The sequence below is a fragment of the Arctopsyche grandis genome, chromosome 6, assembly GCF_051622035.1.
Source record: "Arctopsyche grandis isolate Sample6627 chromosome 6, ASM5162203v2, whole genome shotgun sequence".
Classification (NCBI taxonomy): domain Eukaryota; kingdom Metazoa; phylum Arthropoda; class Insecta; order Trichoptera; family Hydropsychidae; genus Arctopsyche; species Arctopsyche grandis.
In genome coordinates this window covers 26,346,126-26,362,205 of record NC_135360.1, presented here as the reverse complement: position 1 = coordinate 26,362,205, position 16,080 = coordinate 26,346,126, and the positions used below count along the sequence as shown (strand labels likewise).

The following is a 16,080-nucleotide window of genomic DNA, read 5'->3' as shown; positions in this document are numbered from 1 at the left end:
AAATCGGCTATTTTTATATGACCGTCTTTATCCAAAAGTAAATTTTCTAATTTCAAATCCCTATATATAATGCCCTAAAAGTAAAACAAAAAAAATAACAACATAAAAACATACATACTTACATATGTGAATGAATCGCATACGGAATGCAACGTACCTGTGAATGTAAATATTCTAATGCAGATATGATTTCGGCTCCGTAAAATCTAGTCCTATCTTCGGAGAAATATCGTTCTTTGCTAAGGTGAAAGAATAACTCCCCGCCATTCACGTACTCCATCACGAAACAGACTCTGTCGTCCGTTTGAAAAGAATACCGCAACGACTGAAACGAATATATGAAATATAATCAGTGAAATTTTAATTTTCATAAATCAACATAGTTCAAATCAGGTTCGGCAGAAGATTTGAAGTATTCCACGAACTATTAACCGTTTGCCCGCGGCCGTCTTCTATGGAAGCTTTGCGCGACAAGTCTGTAGCGCGGCTGTCTTCCATAGAATTTCTGAACTTTGCACGGGATTTTGAGCCTTATATGCGCCTAATTCAACTGTTTTAGGGTTCAAAATTAGTTGAATATATTACTGAGAGTTGAATGCCATCTATTCAATTTGCTTAAAATGAATATATACCAGTCAAAATTAGTTTTTTGTGGAACCATACTGAAACCTCGTTTATGTGACGTCACGTCTGTTGAACAATGGCGACGATACGTCTCAATTGTATGAAGAATGATTATTTGACAATTAAGCCAAAACTACCAGATATATTATGTATTTTACTGTTTAAAATAATACTTTATGTGTTAATTAACATATCTGTTTACTTGAGCAAATATTAAAATCTGTATTTAAGGTCGAAAACTCGATTGCCAAATTCGCGAAAAAGGTGCCGCGAGTACAGAGCTTGTTCGCTATATTTATTGCCGCGGGCAAAGGGTTAATGATATGTCAATAAGAATGTTTTTAACTAAACATTTACCTTAAATTAACTTACAAATCAACTGATATGGAAATCAAGACACGACATATGTACCTTGCAGACACTTTTTGAAATTAATATTTCTCTTCAAATTCAAATAACAAAATATTTTCAAGGAATATGAATAAAATCGTATTTTGTGACAAAGCATTATTCAAAAATAGGATTTTGAGAAAAATATAATCTACTGAAAGGGTTCCAAAGGTACATTTATTGAAATTACACCAACGAATTACCGTTAAGAATGGATGATTAGTCGATCTCAGTACTCTATTTTCCGTTAATGTGTGAGCAACCTCGTCTTTCTGTATTATGACATTCTTCTTCAGAATCTTCATAGCGTATAGCTTGCCTGAATCCTTCTCTCGGCACAGTACAACTTTGCCGAATGTGCCTTTGCCGAGAACTTTCACGAACTCAAATTTCTCCAAAGTCTAAAAAGCACAAAACTCAGCATCATCAAACATAAAACAACACCGACAACCTTCAATTATATTATTCAACAAATCTTTGATTAGTTAACCGACAATGTATCTAAACTCAAATATTGTTAATCCTTGAACTAAGAACAAGAATCAAAATCGTACCAACGACATACTTACCACTTTCTTTTTGCCACTAGTTTTACCGGTCGACGTTCCTTGCATGGTCAGTTTAGACAGAATATCATCATCGACCATAGTTCCCATGTCGACGTCTCCGGAAGCGGCATTTTGTTCAGCTTCATTCTCTTTAAGTTTATTCGCCACATATCGAATAGCTTGCACCCATTCCTCCCTAACAAAACAAAACAAAACAGATACAAACCAACATTCATAATATAACAAACATAACAATAAAACCCTACACTATACCTTCCCTTTTCGCTGTCCACGTGGAACCGTCTCTCGATAACGGTGGTCCATTGCAATCCCCTGATGGTGAACGTGTACGGTTTGGGTCGGTCGAACGGCATAATCTGACATCCCTTCACAGTGAAGTTGTTCAGGGGATCGTTGTAGTTGTTCCTCTCGGGTTGGTTTTTAAATCCGACGAGGTGGCCATTGTCGAAGAGGAGGAAGTAGCGCGGCCTCCACGTCTTTATGTGCTCGCCACGCTTGTACAGCCAACCTTCTTTTATAATCTCGGCGCCCAAGCCGACGCCTTGTACGCCCGTTGTTATTGCATCTGCCATGGTCTGATAAAACAAAACAAAAACATACGTAACTAATATAGAAAAACACTGCATACTTGTGACTCATATACACAAACACACGCATTTATGTACATTATGCTTAATATTTGATTTAATTTTAACATATAGATAATTGAACTCGGTATTTGTTCTTTTGTTATTATCAAATAACATTTTGTTTTCCATCTAATACTTAAAAAATGGATGTTTGTTTTTTTTGTCACACTCGACAAACGTGACTGAATAAAATTTGGCTAATTATATTTGGGTATGATTTAACAGTGCATTTAAAAAAATAGCTTTGCTCCTTAGAACGAATCATTTGCTAATTAAATAAATATATTTATGTTACATAAAAAATGTAAAATTGAGCATTTTTTATTTAAGTTTGAATTAAAAAAATTGTTTGAATCATTTAACAATTAAAAAGTGTGCAGTTAAATGGCGCTTTATATTTTTTCTGTTGTGAATGTAACTGACCCAATTAAAGTAATAGATTTGTAATTTTTCAAATGATTTATTTATTTATTAGAGGTTTTTGTCTTACAAATATTATATTAAACAAAAGACTTTTTATGTGTTATTTTGTTTATAATCTAATTATAATATTTTGTCGTTTTTTTTTTTAATATATTAGAAATTATTTTTAAATTGTACATTTATATTCTTGAATGATATAATATATTTTTTAATTCACACAAATTGTATGAAATGCTTAATGATATATGCACATTTGATTTATAAAATGCGAATGTAAATTGTCCCCATTAAATATCTATGCACATATGTACAGATATGTTCCGGAATTATACCTCATTTCATCTAGTTTAGTTGGCAAAATTTGGATGTCAATTCCGATCGATTGATGATCTTCGCAATAAAATTCCTATTGGTCGGAAGATCTATCCGACAAATAGGAATCACGTATTTTTTTTCCCTTTCTAAAAATGATTTAAATTAGGTATACCATGTAAATAAAGATTACAAATAACATACTGTTGGTTTTTATCCAGTGGCGGAGCTACCGCGCCCGCAGACCCCGCAATGCGGGGGGGCGCCACAAAGCGCGCCTTTTTTACTGATTTTTTAATTTGTTCCGTACTTTTTTTGAAATAACTTTTTTAAAAACTTCTCTTATTTTTCAACCTATTTGTACTATATGTCTATGTGCTATATGTATAATATATATACATATTTTGAATTCATCCTCATTGTGTAATTGATCTATGCCAATAGGGCTAGAAGACTCGTATTTTTCCATCTTTTGAACGTCAGTGCCACTTTTCAACCTATTTGCTGAGAATTCTCTCTTATTCTTGTATATATTTTTCAATGTGTAAACAATAAAACAAAATTATATGATTAAAACCAATAAATTTTATAAATTTTTCGCTGTCACCATTAACAGGTGGGATGTTTTTATGGAAAATACACCATCAGTTACTTTAAACATATTGTGGACTGCTTGTCGTCCAGATTAAACTATAGGTACATATACCGATACGTAAAAAAGGTATAAATTATTAATTTTGAAAGTTATTTAGCTGTAAGTAACTAGTATGAATATATGGGGGGGGGGGCGCCTTAAAATATTTTGCGGGGGGGCACCAGGAATTCACGCTACGCCACTGTTTTTATCCCAAGATGTTTGCATACAAACGATGGTGCTACTTTAGTATGCGGTCTACCTTAGCATGCGATCTACCTTTAAATCGCAGTCGACTATTTTTTTTATTTGTATCGAAGCATTTCTATCAAAATATCATCAGCAGATACATATCTTTTAACCAAATCTTAAATGAATAGGGCCAACCCTAACTTTACCTAACCTATCCTGACCTTTAAATAAAAGGTGTTAGCTGCTAAGATGTTTTTTTTCTGTGAAAATATTGACGAAAACTTAAAAAAAATATATTGTAGCAGCCAACACCTATTTATTTAAGGGTCAGGATAGGTTAGGTTAAGTTAAGGTTGGCCCTATTCATTTAAGATTAGGTTGTTAGGGTCGGTATTAATCAGTCTCAGTGTCACACGCGAGAACTGAGACCGCATATTAAAGTAAAAACTTGAAGGTAGATCGCATACTAAAGTAGATTTGTGAAGTTAGGGCGGTTTCAGACTAGCGTTTTTTTCTGCGCGTATACGGTCGTTTCGGCATACGCGCTTACACGCGCGCTACTTTTCGCGCTGCAAAAAACCGGACGCGCGTACACGGGCTTATTCTGGCGTTTTCGTTCGAACCGGTAGTGGTGATTTGGTATCAACATGGATAATACGAGCTTATAAGCGCGTCTACGCTCGTACGAGTTGCGCGTATGGAAAACGACGCGCCTACATGCACTTCAATAAACGAGATTATTTATTTTATTTATTTATTTTAAAAAATCAATACCACAGAGACTTGACAGGTTGCCCCAAAGCGTCAATGTGATTTTAATACAAATAATAAAAATCATAAAAATTACAAAAAAAACATCATAAAAAAAATAATAAAAATCATAAATAAAAAAAAAACATAAGAAAATAATAAAAATCATAAATAAAAAAAAAACATCATAAAAAAATAAAAAAAATCAAGTAAAAAATATGTACACAAAATAAAAACAAAGAAATAAGATTGAAAAATTTATATCGTGCTATTTAGGATGTGTTCCACCAACTCAACATAACTGGCATCGAATAGGTCCAAGTAATGTGCCAGTAAGTTAAGGAGTCGAACAGCTCTCGAGAGGGGGGAGTTCATGAGCACGTTTGATTTAGCCCTAATTGGTAAAAATATATCATGTTTTCTTAAAACTCTACGATTTTCCGGGGCCCAGAATTTTAGTTTCTCCAGGATAGTGGGATTGTGAATCTCTCCTCTAAGTAATTTTACGAAATGTTTCCCAAGAAATAAATCGCGCGTATAAAAAAAAGTTTTTATACGCGCGTATAAATTTTTATACGCGCGTATAAAAACGCTAGTCTGAAACCGCCCTTATGCTGCGTACGGACCAAACCAACGAAGATTTTGGTCCAACGTTTTAACCAGCAGGATAAAACCAGTAGCGTACAAAATATCGAAATAAAAATTAAATTTAAAAATTGAAATTAAAAATATTATTATTATATTGAAATTAAATTCAAATATCAAAATAAAATTATAATCAATATATTAAAATTAAATATTGAAAGTTAAAACAGAACATGCCCAATTTAAATAAATTTTCGAGATTGACCTAAAATTAGATCATCAACAATCACATACAGGTAATCCTCGACTTTTGTTTGTCGAAGATGTTTTGACTTACGAAGATACGCACTAAGATCGAAAATCAAAGAATTATTATTTTTACTTCCCCATAATGCGCAGTTACTGAGAATATATCATGTGTTAGTATGGGTGACCGAGCGATGGTCCCAACCCGGTACGTTGTCGGTTTATCAAACGAAATTTAAATTTTTTTAGTCTTCAATTGTTTCTCTCGTCGAAATAAATCAATTAATTAAATCATTTCAGAGGTAAATTTTATCGGATAATGTCTTCAATTGTTTCTCTCGTCGAAATAAATCAAATAATTAAATCCATCTCAGAGGTAAAATGTATCGGATAATGTGTGATTATTAATTTTATTTCGATGAAAGAAAAAAAAACCCTTTGACAAATCACTGACAGTTTTTTTGTTTAATGTCTCATCGGCGGCGGAAACAGTAGTATATCGTGACGACTTTTAATAAGAAATAACAACAAGGTTTTTTTCGCTCGTAATCAGAGAAATTATAATATTTCTCTGGTTGTAATGCGTATCGACGTAATTCAAAAGATTGTTGTAATTCAAAACATCAACGATGATCTAATTTTAGCTCAATCTCGCTCGTTAGCTTAATTTTGATATTTAATTTCAATTTTTTTATTTAATTTTTATTTCGATATTTTGTATGCTACTGGTTTTAAAAGTTGGTCCAAAATCGTCGTTGGTTTGGTGCGTACAGACCATTAGACCGCATACTAAAGTAGCACCCAAATGATTATGTCAAAAATATTGAAAGTATTACACATAATTTACAAAGATACTTAGATAGTTTAAAGTTTTGTGATTCTGTGAAGAAGATAAATTAAGGAAAGAATTGATGAAACTATGTAAATAAAATACCTATACCGAATAACAACCATAGTAAAATTTACTTCAATACAAAGCAAGTTGCAAGTCTATTTCTACTTTCTCGTTTACTCAATGCCGAGCATCATGGTCATTTCTATCATCTACTCTTCCCGATTCCTGATTAAAAGCAGCGTTTAGGGACGATCCTGTCAGTTCTTTAATTTGATCTGACTAGCTTATGGAAGACCGTCCTCTCGCTCGTCTTCTCTCCGTGTTCCGGTGACTACCATTTGTCTAAACTCTCCACATTCTTCCTGGCAATATGACCAAAGTAGGAAAGAATCCTTGTTTCTACATGCAGTGGATAGTTTTTCTGAAACTGCCAGATCTTTGAAGATGGAGACGTTCGTGCGTCTTACGGTACATAGAATCGGCCTCCAACATCACACTTTCGTCCGAGACATTTAACATGTCTTTTTTAACATCAACAGAACAGTTTTTCCATACCTTTGTCAGACTGATCACCTTCATGATATTCTTCTTCGGATTTCTGATCCTCCTTATCTAGAGATAAAGAAAGGCACCTGGGTAATTATAATCGTTGACTTCCTCACAGTCTTTTAAAGCATTGGACTTTATGAGAGACTCGAATCTGTCAAAGAAGATGATTTTTTGTTTGCCTCTAGACCCGGTTGTTTACTAACTTTCAGCTCAAAATAAAACCCTTATAGTTAATACAATTAATGAAATAAAACTTACATACTTCATAAAATCAAAAAAGACTTTAAAATTGTCAAAATCGCAGAACAACGCCACTTTGATCGGTTTTTCCAAACACAACACGATAACAACATACGGCCCAAATCTACCAAATGAGTCACACTTGTTTAGATCATTGCGAACGATACACACCAAATGCGAAACCTTAGATTCATTAATAATACGTGAAAATTGTGGAGCAAAAACAACAACTCAATCAACACCCGATAATAATATAATAAAATTTTACACTCTCAGCGCATTTTTTACTACATACATATGGGAATAAGAGAGGGGAGGGAAGTAAAATGTTGTTTTTCTACTTACACGCTACGAGTTCGTGTACTTATCAGTGAAACGCATAACACATATACACATAAACAATACTGTTTAATGCAGTGGTTGACAAGTTTTTTCCAACGAAATTCTACAACATTTACAACGGAAAATTCTAAAAATGTCACTCACTTGATAAACTCACGCACTGGGACCAAACAGACATCTGTTATTTAACTAAAACTATGTATATCACAGCTATAGTACATACATACATAACGTAATATAATATAAATATTAATTTAAATCAAAAAAGGAAAATATTTCGGAGATTATATTTGGTAAATATTATTATTATATTAGACAAACAATATTTCTGTATTAAATATTAGTTGAATTATGTACGCAGAGTGTTTAATAAAAATGTAAACAGATATAAATGGAACATTTCGCTTATAAAACAGTTATACAGTACAAAATTCGACCAGCTTTTCCACTTTCAAAGTGGTTTCTGCACTTTATAAGAGAATCTTTGATAAAAAAAAAAAACAGTAATTTTACAGGTTCATACTGGAATTGTAAAATCATTAAAAATAGCAAACTTCAAATGCGATTTTAAAGATATCCATTCTGACTAAAGCTTTAGATGATATATGTTAATATTTTTTTGTAAAACCGGTGTGAAACTTTGGGGCAACCTGACAGTTCACATTATTGTTATTATTATTATAAAAATAATAAATAAATAAATAGAGCTATTCATTAAAACAAATTTATAACATTCAAATTTGGATTCGTCGTATTATTGACATCACCAAAATGTCCAAAATCTACAAAACAAACATATATTCTATAATAAACATAAAATAAAGCTTTTTATCAGATGTTTACTCGTCGACGTTCATCAAATTTATTTTCAGGGCAACATTCACAAGCTCCTAGTACTGTTATTTTTTCAATACGAGTCCTCGAGAGTAGACACTCGAGAGTAAACATACGTACGTATGTATGTCTGCACAACCCAAAACACGTCCACGATCACGCACTACTCGATAAACAGCCGCACTTTTTGACATCCACATCCAGTCGGCAACTGAAAAATGTGTGGTTCGGTGGTTCGAGTCGACCAGCTCGAGGATCGGCAGTCGGCAGTCGGCAGTCGGCAGTCGCGCACCGAACAAACACACGCACTATGCGGCGACATATGTCCACGAATTTTGACGTTTGTCCTTGGAAATGACGTCGATCGTAAACATAATAATTGCGGGCGAAACGAACGCACGCGAGCGATCCCGAAGCTTATAAATAGCACTCGGAAGTGAGGATCGGGAAGGTGGGGTGGGGTGGGGGGGGAGCGGTGGGGGGAGGGGAGGGGGGGGCAGCAGGTGGCGGACGCGAACGCGAACGGCCGACGATTGCCGATTGACAGTTGATTTCGCGCGAGGGGGGTTGCGAGGCGGGGCGGGGCGGGGCGGGGGTAAGATGGCGGGGGGGCGTGTGCGAGGGATGATGGCGAGCGGGAGCGGGGGCGGGAGCGGGGGTGGGAGCGGGAGCGCGTGTCGGCGCGGGGCGCGGGCGGGAGGGGCGCAGTCTCACCGGTGGGGCTTCGCAGGGGGCGGGAGTGGGGCGCGCCGCGTGCCGAATCTCCGGCGCTGCTCGTTTCCGTCGTCCGGAGCGGCTATGCTGTTGTGACAGCCGCGGCGGCCGGCGGCGCCTCACGCCCTTAACGCGTCCGATTCGCGGCCATGCGCCCCGACCGCGCCGAACGACGCCGACAAATACGTCATTCGACAAAATGCACCAATTCGACCGCAAACTCGGCGCATTATTCGAAATGTCTATTTTTAAAACGTCTGCCTTTAAATTTCAATGCGATCTTCGCACTCCCTTTTTGATTGCAAGCTATTGAATAATTTAATATCGCTTTAATTCGAAATTTGTTTTGTGTACGTACGAAACGGCTCGGTGATTACATCCCAAATGTGAATCGTTACCTGGATAACCGCCGCTAAGAAAATCGCGCGCGCGGATTTATTTTTTTATTATTTTTTTTTATGTTACATATATACCCGGAAGGCCTTACAGGTAAACCCCAATGCGCCTTCCTGGCCAATTACAAATTTATAAATTACAATTCAACGTTTTTTTTTTATATAAATCACTGAACTACGAGACACTGTAAAACTCGTAAATCAATGAGATATCTATTAATTTGTACACAAACTTATTTATTGTACATTAATTAATAACAAATTATAGGTGACATATCGTATAGCAGGGATTTTTAGCCAATTTTTTTTCCGGGAACCGTTTCAACAATGAAATCAGAGAAAGTTGGCAAACTCTGATAGGAAACGATCAACCTGAAGTCACAAATCCAGGTCTAACCAACAGCATACTCTGAAAAATCCATTTCCATTCGAGGCTCGGGCCCAGGGATCGAACCCGCCGTCTCTCAACGCTAAGCAGAAGCTTAACGACCGAGCTATCTCCTGTCGCACAGTAAAATTGCCCAAATATTGCTCAGCAAATGCTTTATCCTAGTAGCAATTCACATTTGGGGTGTAACCCGTTTACCATACGAAACGGTTCGGTCATTATTCCGCAAAAAGCGATCTCACACACGTCACTAATGTCTCGATCACGGATCATCTGGCACCCAATAACTTCATCAATCGAAAGCTATCCTCGAGAAATATTGTACTAACGAAAACTCGAGTACTAGATATTGCGTATTCGCGATTTTTGTGGCAACGATTGTCACGGTCGTACTGATCGCAATTTGCTCACTAATCCGTTTACTGTACGAAACGCTCTCGTTTGATAGATTGAATCGAAGTTTATTTTTTTACTTAACCATATATAGCTTGCAGCGTGGACTAGCAGTTTGCATATGCAATTTCGAACATAGTGGTCACGGATTCGAGTCCCACTAGTTGCTGCTGGCCAGATCTTGGTTTGTGATTCCAAGTCGATCGCTTTCTATCAGAGTTTGCCAATTTATCTGATTTTCATTGAAACGGTTCCAACAAATTGGCAACCTTTACCCATCTATCACAAATATGGAGTTTTCAGTATCTCGGATTTCACTGATTCGTAAAAAAAATACTAAAAAGTTGTCCATAAATGTCTCGAAAATTTCGAGTTACATAATTACACTAGACAAAAAGATATTAAAAACGGTTAGAAAATATTTGCATTTACCTAGGTCAGTCATTTACATGTCCTGTAATAAAGAAAGAGGACGTAAAAAGACGTATGAAATTAGGATGGAGTGCATTTGGGTGAATGAGTGTCGTTTTCAAATGAATGAATACCCGGAAAAAAAATCAATATGTTGTTCCGGTGATGATGTATGAACAACATTGAATTGCAAAATGCTGCATAATGTCCAATGCACTGAAATATGTATAGAACGCTGTATGCTCGGCAGGCTTAACAAGAAGGGGGTACCAGCCGATCTTGATAAGGGCCCAGGGCCTATGTCATATTTTTTTAAATATTTAAATTATGACTAATTTTTATGCCAAAACTGGTGATTAAAAAAGCCTGAAAAAAAACAGCTTGCACTAATTGAAAACATAAGTTAAAAAAAAAACGGAACGGGATCATGAACACCGGGGACCGGATTTTCTCTAGGCGAGTTTGATAGCATAACAGAGAAAGATTTAAAAAAAAGTCTTGCAAAAACGGAATACATAGGAGAAAAGTACGACAGGAATAGTTCAGTGGAGAGAGTAAAGAGTATACCTATATATCATGTATATGATATCAGGTAATTAGTAGAACGGACGATAGATTGACGAAAATGTGCTCAAATGGTACCCAAGAAAATGTAAAAAAATATAAGGAGGGCCAGAAAGTAAATGGATGAGTTGAATAAGAGTTGCTCAAAACAAAGACGAATGGAAGCGTGTTGCAGAGGCCTTCATCCAGCAGTGGATTGCAAATGGCTGCAAATGATTGGTAAATTAAAAATAAAATTTATTAAAAGTTAATAATTTAAATGAGATCGCTTTATGTGCGTCACTTTGTAATAGAACGCCAGAGATATTCGAAAATTAGTCCCTTATTATTCGACGCATTGATTGGTGAAATTGAGGTTGTATTTGTGTACTTGGAAATAATGGCTTCCTTCTTCTTCCTGTGCCATACATATCCGTGTTTGGGTGAAGGCGATTACCACGGGCAGATATTGTTAACAGCCTATGTAAACGCCTCTCTATTTTGGACAAGCTGAAACAAACAAGTCCATGTTCTGATGTTTCGGAGCCATGAGAGCCTCTTTCTTCCAAGCCACCGTTTGCCCTCAAGTTTTCAGCACTTAGCTACATAGTAGCTGGTAGCTAAGTAGCTGGAAGTCAGTTTCGTTGCCCACGTGTTCCTTCCAAAAGATTTTCAACATTCTCCGGTAACACCACATTTCAAAGGACTCTATCCTTTTACAGCAACACTGGCCATACATAAAATCGAAAATTTCTCAAACATAATTTAACTAACATCCATCGACAACATAAAATACATATGTACTTTTCTACTACTAGATAAAAAACTACTTTTATTAGATAAAAAACATAAAATTTTTTAGCCCAAATAAAATAAATAGGGAAATGGGAAGAATTTTGAAATCGAAAATATTATTTAAACATAAGAAATTTTCATTCACATCAAAAGCTGGGTTGATCGATAATCGTCTCATATCATCTTCGAACCATAAAAACGTATTCATTTTCGCAATAATACATACAAATGTACTGAAAATAAAATTATAATCCCAAACGAATAAAGAACCTTCGGTTCACTTTATTCAATTACACGATAAATAATAATAGATATAGGTTTTTCATCCCAGATTGAAAAACCTATATTATATTTTTTCATTTCAAATTAAACCTTTTTCATTTCAAATTGTCAATTTGAAATGAAAAAGGATCAATTTGTAATGAAAAACCTGTGTCTGTCTTCAATATTAAAACAAAACAATACATGCTATCCATGAATAAATCAATTAATGTATTTTTTTAGCATTTCTATTCGGTTAATCTATTGATACTTGCTGAAATATAAATTAGCCGTTTTTTTTTTTTGTCAATATATACGGTTGATCTGCTCAAGAAGCATCCCTGTCCAGCGGTTGATCGCGATCGACCCTTCTCCCAAGCCTGGGGGGTAGATTATAAAATAACATTTGAATTTATTAGGTATTTAAATTCAAAGCAATGAACGAAAAAATAGCTAACTCAAAATTCACACAAGTACTTTCATTTAAATAAAAAAAATTCGTGCAACAAAAATGGCGTTAAATGTTATTTTACAATTAAAATTGAATAAAATAATTTATAATAACTTTGCCCATTTCTCATAAATGAATTCAATTCAAAAATAAATGAAAATAAAAGAAAATTTATTTATAAATTTCACGAGCTCTACACAGAACTATCGCACACAAATTTATCGACTTACCATATTTGACTGATTTAATCCCACGATGAATTTTTCGCTAAATCCGAGAATCACAAACAATCACCACAGCCGACTACTGTTGAATCGTAAGTGATTTTTCCAACATATAATTCAAGTGTAGCCCCCTATGCTTATCGGCGCTATATACATTGATAACTCAGGAAACTTTCCCAGAATTTCTCAACACTGTTTGACGTGTATACAATTCCGCAGACATTTGTAAATGTACATACATATTATACAACATTAATACCCACTATATCTTTCATACCGATGCATCACAATATTGAATTAGGTCGAAATCTTTAAATTATCAAAATGTAAATTGGGTATTTTAAAATAACATGACCATACATACATATGTATTTGAATAATCATCATCGCGCTATATACATAGGTATTATGTAAAGTTTTATCTACGATCATGTTTACGTGTGCATTTGTTATTGTATAGAATGAATTACTACATAATATATATATATATATATATATATATATATATATATATATATATATATATATATATATATATATATATATATATATCCAGGTATATATGTACAAAGTATGTTTGTATTGTCCATGTTTAATTTTTGTATGAAGATTAATTTATAAAACTTTCTCCAGTATATAACTATCTATTATTATAATTATTAACCAGCAAAATAGATCAGTGGTTAGCGTATAATGCTTTGAAGTGGTCACGGGTTCTAACCCCACTGGTTTCTGCTGGCCAGACCTTGGATTTGTGACTCCAGGTCGATCGTTTCCTATCAGAGTTTGCCAATTTATCTGATTTTCATTGAAACAGTTCCAAAAGATTGGCAACCTTACCCATTTTCTCTCAAATCTCGAGTTTATAGCAATCTTGAATTTCCCTGAATTGTATAAAATGCTGCAAATTTACAAATTTGACCATAGACCTCTCTACGGATGTTAATTGATATGTATTTACTTTGTATAATATCAAATGTACAATGTTTCTGACCGGGAAAGCACATTGGGGTTACCTGTTATGCCTTCCTGGTATAAATTATGATCCATATTGAAATACTTATTAAATACTAGTAGCCTGTGTGCATATAATTGTGCACTCGGTAAAATATCGCAATTCGTATCAACGGAATTAATTAATTAATTTAATTTATTGATAATTTAAAGTTAAATTATTTTTTTGAAAAAAAAGTTATTTTGACTTTGTCGCCCGATCACATGAACAAGGTGATATGTTGCATCTCTTTCCACGATATACGATTCCAAGGACAGGAAGAGAGATGGAGCATGGTGTTAACAACGAGTACTTCGTACACACGCACGCACGCACGCATTATACAATTATTATATAAGATTAAATACGTGAACCACAGCTCTTTAATACTTTTATTCATAATTTAATATGATATGTTAATGTGTATAAACTTTTTGATAATTCATATAATTAAATTTAGGCGAAAATTTATTTATTGTTTCTTTTATAATTTTAAATGTTTATACACTGTGTAATTTTAAATGGACATTGGTCATGTCTTGTCAAATATCAAACTTTTTTAATAAATGTGTCAATGAATTTCTGGTTGATTACATTAAATGTATTATACTACGATATTATAATATGTATATATGTAAATTAAAAAAAAATCAACTGTAGTGCAATTTTTGTCATGATCTATAAGGTTCTATTATATGTACATACATACATAGTATAAATGAAATGACTTCCAATCAATTTGTCGATTTTATGTTTATAACACAAGTATTTTGATTTTTTTTATTAATAATTTAATTATTGTTAAACACAGAAGAATTGCAAGCGTCATTAAAATTTCGAATACCTTCTTAAGGCTCTAAATGAGTTTGACATTTCTGTATGATAATAATCAAACGTTGAAAATATTTACATATAATATTAGGTAGTACATATGTATATATATAATATAATTACTTAAATCTATCGACGAAATTTAGATTGGTGTCACAATTATCATTACATATATATTTTATTGAAGACTAAAGACGCTTACGTTCAAGCTCAAGTTTGCCAATAAAATATTATATATATTATATACGATATTTCTTTGCTAAACATTAACGAGGGGTTGATGTGCGAAGGAAAACTGTATTGGATTTTTTTTCGTTGGAAAAATCAATGAAAACGGGAAACCACTGTGGCCTACTTATGTATTATACATTGCTCCACTCAAACCAAAGGTGCTTTACCCTTTCAAGCTCGTCCATTGATATGTTTTAACATATTTTTTTTAGATATAAGGCGTAGTATTGGAAATTTTAAATATGTAGATTACGTTAATAAATTGACACTAAATTGAACTATTATGAAAATAATTCGCCAAAACTTCCGTCAAAATAAAAGCTTTAAATTTATGTTTATTTTATTACAACATTCAGGCCGATTGCAAAGCAACAGCAGTCGTAAAATGCCATATAAAATTCCCCTTTAATGCTTTGACATATAAAAATACACAAATGTCGATAGTCGTTTTCCAATGCTTTCCGAAAGGAATAAAAAGGAAAAGGACAAGGATTTATTTGGTGGATAGGCAAGGTATCCAGACAGGGTTTTCCAAATTTAGTAAATAGCTATATCAATATTCGAACCAACATGAATATTTCATTTCATTGTCGAAAACTATGCCGCTGCACTATACTGTGTATTACTTATTCGATTTGTACCAATTCTAGTTTATTCCATTCTGGGCTTGTTTCCAAATAAAATAAATATGGCTCTGTTTATGTGAGTGTGCACGTACGTGCATACATATGTATATACTATATATATTTTTTCAATTTTTATCATTGCATATTTATACTAGTTTCCAAAAAACCAAAGTCTTATAATAATATTTTCCATTTTTCTGTGTGCGTGTGCGATATTACATTTACATAAGTCGTATGCAATGTTCATAAGGAGTGCCTCCATAGTGTCTTCGTAAATCAAATTGGATATGATACTTTTTTATATTCAAGCCAAATTTTCGAAAAGCAACAGATCCGGTCCATAGGAAGTCACCTATCCCAATTTCATTCAAACGAGATATGTATGTATGTACATACATATATTAAAAAGTAGATGAATCGAGACTCAATGGAGATACTGAATAAATCATACTAAAAATCTTCCGTACTTCTTCCCAACTCACGTTCTTGCTCCCTTTTACACCGTCTTGGGTACAATGCTAGCACTTAATCTTAATCTTACCCTCAATATACATATGTACAGTTACAAATAATATGACAATATGTATTATCGCTTCCACAAAATGATCATAGTATAATGGATACATAAAATATACTAGCTAGCCTGGATTAAAAGTAAATTTTTGGTAA

At 34.0% G+C, this 16,080-nt stretch overlaps 1 protein-coding gene across 1 annotated transcript in view; it reads right to left on the bottom strand.

Moving 5' to 3' along the window:
* The window catches only part of Akt (AKT serine/threonine protein kinase), an 11,655-nt gene extending 2,655 nt beyond the window's left edge, over positions 1-9,000 (bottom strand). Inside the window, 6 exon segments of the mRNA XM_077432190.1 lie at positions 1-74; positions 158-325; positions 1,218-1,415; positions 1,584-1,758; positions 1,836-2,158; positions 8,869-9,000. The exon segment at positions 1-74 is cut by the window's left edge and continues 79 nt beyond it. Coding sequence (XP_077288316.1) covers positions 1-74; positions 158-325; positions 1,218-1,415; positions 1,584-1,758; positions 1,836-2,155 — 935 coding nt within the window. The 5' untranslated portion in view covers positions 2,156-2,158; positions 8,869-9,000.
* Between the last annotated feature and the right edge of the window lie 7,080 nt (positions 9,001-16,080).